The sequence below is a fragment of the Choristoneura fumiferana genome, chromosome 17 (assembly GCF_025370935.1).
Source record: "Choristoneura fumiferana chromosome 17, NRCan_CFum_1, whole genome shotgun sequence".
Lineage (NCBI taxonomy): Eukaryota > Metazoa > Arthropoda > Insecta > Lepidoptera > Tortricidae > Choristoneura > Choristoneura fumiferana.
Genome location: NC_133488.1, coordinates 2,835,114 through 2,841,306, shown reverse-complemented (window position 1 = coordinate 2,841,306; position 6,193 = coordinate 2,835,114). Strand labels below are relative to the sequence as shown.

At 39.8% G+C, this 6,193-nt stretch overlaps 1 protein-coding gene across 1 annotated transcript; it reads right to left on the bottom strand.

The window, feature by feature from the left end:
* Positions 1–3,096: 3,096 nt before the first annotated feature.
* On the bottom strand, positions 3,097–5,897 carry DCP1 (decapping mRNA 1). Its single transcript, XM_074099701.1, has one exon. The coding sequence runs from the start codon at positions 5,804–5,806 to the stop codon at positions 4,541–4,543; it is 1,266 nt and encodes a 421-aa protein (XP_073955802.1). The 5' UTR covers positions 5,807–5,897; the 3' UTR covers positions 3,097–4,540.
* Between the last annotated feature and the right edge of the window lie 296 nt (positions 5,898–6,193).

The following is a 6,193-nucleotide window of genomic DNA, read 5'->3' as shown; positions in this document are numbered from 1 at the left end:
CAAAATTGCATCGGTCCGAAGGGCCAAAATTACACAAAAATAGGAACTTTGCGTCAGCACTACTAGTAGGTACTGTTGCTCTTTCATTTCTACGCTGCACCACAGTATGTGCATATATATATAGGAACTGTGGCTGCACGCCCACCCTCTAGAGGGAGGTTCAGGAACCCATCATCATTTCGCCCTATATACGTCCCACTGCAGAACACAGGCCTCTTCTCAGTTTCCATTTCCACACTGGTCCGGTACCGATTTAATGGAACTATTGCGAATCCTTTTAGATTTTTGAACTTTTACAACTTGCTCACTTGTGAAAAAATAGCAGTAATTCCATTAAACTTGCCAAGGAACTACTGAGACTAAGGGCCGTTACAGACAGACTGCGTTCCAACTGCAACTGCCGACCGCCCATACATTTCAATCGCAGCTAGCGTGCGATTGTACAACTGCAATGCTTACTGCTTTAACATGTTGATGGTGGGCAACACTATAGTGTTGCTATCATGCCCCATACAAATTTAGTGATCCCACCCAAATCCCACCGGTGCTATTTTTTTTTAATGCTGAAAACAAAAAGTATCTAGGTAAGTAAGTAACTTGCCTATTAAATTATTTATTTACTAAGTGCATGGTCACTCTGCAATCAAAAGTTTTACTGAAATATGGTTGTGAACGATAGGGCTACTTCGAAATTCGGAAATCGAAGTTCGTATCGTACCGTCCCGCTGACGCTAATATTATTTTATACGAGAGTGAGAGGGACCGTACGATACGAACTTCGTTTTTTGATATCGTAATAGCCCTACTGTTTACATCTCCCGAATGACCTGACCCAGTACTTATATGGGCAGTTGGTACGTTGTGGTTGAAACTCAATCTGTATGTAACAGCCCTAATACGAACTGTTAAACAATTTGAAAACGTGTTAGTTATTATTCCTTATTGTTTCAAATCTAAACCAAATATAGTTGAAGTAAAAAAGATTAGGTTGATGTGAGATATTAAGTCGTGTATTTATTAGTCTAATGAAATTTGACCTTTAAGAAGTAGTACATAAGGTTGAAGTTTAAAAACAATAACTGGATACACATGGTTCTGTAATACATAAGTATAATTGATTACTAGTGCTTATGTTTTTATTTTAATGTTTATCCTTTCACAGCCATCGAAGATGATCGGATGCCATAGTTAGTATAGGTACCGTTGGAGGAGAAAAGTCCTCGAGTGGCGATTAAGTACGAACTACAGCTGAAGCGTTGGCAAAGCCTCCCACTTGGTGAAACGGCGACATCGTGAGAGTTGCGGGCAACCGGTGGATGCAATGCGAATTGTCGTTCATTGCGTTCTAAAGGGAGGTCTTTTATTCAGCTGTGGACATATCACGGCTGATGATGATGAGTGAATAGTTGGCTGTTACTGTATCAGTGTACTTTATATCTTCGACCTCATTTACACCTATAGGTAGAGTCGTTCACGACGACGCGTGCCGTGGCTCTTATTACAATGTCATTGCGTCTAATTTTGGCTAAATCACGCGCCTTCGTGGATGGCACTTGGTATACCATCAGGTGAGATCGTCTATCGCTGGTCGAGCCGAGCCTGTATTGCACGGTGTCGACTGAGCAGCCCCATCTCGGGCCAGAGGGCGGGCTTCATCTACGAATAATCACTTCAAACTCCCGTGGCGTCCCACGATGCGTTTGAGGTTGGAGTTAACTTGTGCAAGGTCCGCCCGGATTGCTACCACCATCTTGCTCGCTAATCCTGCCGTGAAGCACTGTTGTGTTTCGGCGTGGAGAGTAAGACAGCCGGTGAAATTACTGGCACTTGAGGTATCCCATCTTAGGCCTCTAGGTTGGCAACGCGTCTGCAATACCCCTGGTGTTGCAGGTGTCTATAGGCGGTGGTGCTCTTTTACCATCAGGAGACCCACTTGCTCGTTTGCCATCCAGTTAAATAAAAATAAATAACTCTTGTGACTTTAGGGCAGTCTTTCCCAAAGTAGGCGATAACGCCCACTTGTGGGCGCTGGAGGTCTAGAGGGGGTAAGGGGCCCAGAAAAAATCTTCACCTTTGTGCCTTCACTAGGCGAGACTATGTTTTTGAGGTTTTTAAGGTGAAAAAAATGGGAGGCGCTACATTGATTTCAAAGTGGGCGTTACTTAAGACGAAATAGTTTGAACCTCTGCTTTTGGGGGTATCCCTTAGAGGGAGAGCCCCACGCACATACCCTCGTTAGGTACCCTAAACAAGTCTGGATGCATAAGCTGCTCCACTGCATCGCAATAAAGCCGTACGAAGCGGACGGATTTGTTGCTTTGTATAGATTTCTATGGTACTTACTGCGTGCCTGTGGATCGGCATTTCTGCGCCATAGAAATCTAACAAAGTTCGCTTCGTACGGCTCGATTCCGATGCAGTGGACGCTCAGCGAGCGCATTTCCCGCACCAAAAAAATTTACTTAAGTTGCTGGGCTGCTCTCTCATGTTGTATTTCAGATTGAAATAAGCTACAGAACATTTCTTAATATTAGGTTAATGAAATGAATTGTGTGATTTTTGGGAATTCCCATAGAATTTCGGTAAGTATAATGGTTACGTGTGCGAAACCGCGAGTCAAAGCTAAAATAATGATGTATTATGATCATTCCGGTGGCAAAATATTACATAATAATTCAGCTGTACAAACAATTTATACTGAAACAGCTGTATTATTTACAATTTACATTTTATGGGGGCTTAGTGGCGTGAAAAAAATATGTTTTTTAGGCATATTCGAGCTGAGGCATTTGTCTTTCTCTATAGGTACTAATACTCTTTGCATTTGTGTTTCCTGTATTCTTATAGGAAAATGTTAGGTTTTTCTCGAGCAATGTAACCTCTTCAGCTTATTCATAGGTAGGATGCTGCGACTAGAGATTTGTAGGGCCAAAGAAAATGAAACGAATAGGGCCTTGTAAGGGATAAAAATTGACATATAAGATTTATATACATTGCAGCATTTAAAGTCATAGGTTGAGTTGAAGTAGTCAAGAAAAATTAAACTAAAATCGTATGGCGCATGTCAGGTTGAATTGGATAAATAAAAGAAAATAATAATTCATGAACTCTTTAATTTAATTTGAGACTATTTGATGTAATTTGAATTGTCCAATGTTTGTCTATTACATAACAAAAAAAAATGAGTTCTTTTCAATTAGGGAGCATGATGGAAATAATGTAACATTATTATGGAACTGATTTAATTATTTTCACTTTGACAGGTCAAAATGAGTCGTCGAAATGTTTTATGCTCCTTTTACAATAAAATATGGGATATCAAGTAATCAATTGTCAACAGCCACTTTTTGTATCGCTTTTCCCGATTAAAATTCGATAGTAAGGCCAAAGATATTAACAGACCTTAAATCAACCATAATTTATGGTGTCTTTTTAGGAAATAGGTGTTATATTCCATAGGAATTCTTTATGAATTCAAAAGTAGTTTTTTTTATATTCTTTAACAAAAGGTGTAAACCACACTTGCAAAAGTAATGTACCTAACATGTTACAGGTAGAGCCAGCATCTGAAGGTAATATACTACTATATGACAAAGTAAGGCTTTGTTTGCCTTAAAAATTATATGAAATTGTTTTTAGTACTACAAAAAAACCTATTAATTAACATATTAATCGGTAGCGTTGCTGGCTCCCTTATCCCCTTTACATACAACTGTTAAATCTGGTTTAAGATAAATAGTTTCAAAAACAAGTCTTTTAGTTCCACAAAAAACAAAAGTAGGCAAAGGGGATCACATTTTGGTATAGCCAAAGTCTCATGGCATTCAAATTACAAAGAAAATAGAAATAAGATTAAAATCCAACTAGATTCAGATTTGCCCTGTAATACAAAAGGAGTTTTAAATTAATAATCTAAACTTGAAGAGGGAAATAGCAATCATAGATCACTACCAAATATCAATTTCGCAAACACACAGTAAATCTAAGAACTGATGCATACTACTAGGGTGCAGGTTTATAGGTAATTCTTGTAAAGTTATAGCAAATTTTTGCAGTCCTTATTACAAACAAATAACTAGATGTCCTTACTCAAGTCCATTGCAACGAACATAAAACAGGCTAATAAACTTTTTAAACATCCATAAGAGATAAAATACCTTAGAAAAATAAGTATTGTCATTGAAATTCTTTCTGAATTATTTTAATATTGCAATGAACTAATATAGTAACTAAACTAGATAATGATAGTTTAGACGTCGTCAGATTTAGCTGTAACCTAAGAAGCCGATACAAATATCACAAACAGCTTTCCAAGAAATCATTAACAAGACTCAAGACTAAAGCATGTCACTAAAATTCATTCTTTATACAAGTATAGACAGTCAAAGGTTAAAACTTATTTACGAATAGTCTGTCCAAACAATGAGCTTCTACAAAACTAGGAATCTACACAACATGTTTCAGAGGATTTATACTTCAAATTACAACTGTACATTGCAGCAACTGGCCACTTCAGTTGCTAGTCTCGGAGAAAGAGGTTTTATGACACAGAGAATGTCTTCTCTGAAAAGGACTTTACATAGGCTTCGTGCAGCTTGTTGACGAAGTCGGAGTCATGTTTCAGCAGGTAATTGAAGGCTTGGAGTAGCTGATTCCTGTTCAGGGGCTCGGGCGCGTGGGTTTGTCCTGTGACACTCGCCGTGAACATTGTTGGAGGCATCAGCGCAGGCTTAGATTGAGACGGGAGAGAGTTGTTCAAGGGAAAAATACCCTTATCTAAAAAGCTGATATCCTGCGATTGGTTCAAATAAGCGGCTGGTGGGGATGTAGGCTTCGGTGAAGATATATGCATAAGATTCAATTCATTCTCCAAAGGCATTGGCCCGTTTGTTTCTAAACCACCAAGCAACTGACTTTTCTTAATACCAGATATCCTTTGCTGGTTTTGAGGTTGACAATTTTTCTCAATGGGGGTAGATTTCAATTGGAATCCACTGGTTGTTCTCAATGAGGAGTCTAAAGAGATGTTACCATTTGCACTATGGACTTCTTGTGGTGTGACCGAGCGCTGCTGCTTTTCTATATGTTCAACAGAGTGTGCAGGGTTGCTCATGAGCCTTTGGAGGAGGCCGGGGCCCTCTCGCACGTCATTGGGGCGCGGCCCGAAGATACCGGGAGATGGCAGTGAGGATACCGCGGGCATCTGCACGGCGGCGCCACCACCTGCCTTCGCAAAGAAGTCCATGACGCTCTGGGACGCCATGTCCGGCCCTCGCGATGGTGTTGCATCGCTCTTGCCCGCCACGATGCCCTTATTAGAATTAAAATCGTCCTGAGCCTTACTCAACATGCCGAATATATCTACCGGGGGATTAGTGGGCGGCGAGCTATAAGCGGGTGTCTGCGGTATGTTCTCAGCAGGCGCTTGCTTTATGGACTCCTTAACCAAAGAATTTAGCTTCGTGGCCACTCGGACGCACTCGTCTTTATCGTAAAACCATATGCCGTAAATACAACACTTGGCGTTCCGATATAACAGAAACGGCTCCTTTAATTGTAGTTCTATCCCTTTCGATACCGGTTCGATTAAGTTGTTCGTATTCAATCTGTTCATAATCACCAAACTGTGATACGGTTCCCCATTCCTACTATATACAAACAAAGCTCCTTCGATGTTCGTTTTCTCCCATTCATTCTCCTCAAATGTATAAAGTGCGACGTGGGTAGCACTGTCAATTATTTCTCGTGCGTATGGATCTGCCCTCTTTAGTGCAGCGAAATTCATACGTAGACCAGTGTCAGCCATTTTATCGCAACAAAACACAACTTTTTACACAAAAGCAAGCATCACAGCAAAATGACAAGAACGAACGAATAAAATTCGCCATGTTTGGGACCGTTCCGTATTCCTCAAAAGGCAATTTAAGCCTTGCATATCGTTAAAACTTCCAAGTACAATTTACATGATATTTAGGGATTTCATAAAGGTTAAATAATATACTCAATTCTATTTTCATTAATTAAGTGATACAAATACAACCACAAACCATTTTTATATACAAATGAAATTTATATGCGTTGTTATGTCCGTGAGGGAATAACGGAACGTGTATGCTTTTTTTTTCGAAATAAATGCGTTCATAAGTTCATTGTACATTGTACGTACTACGTACACTCACATCTTGCAGTTTGC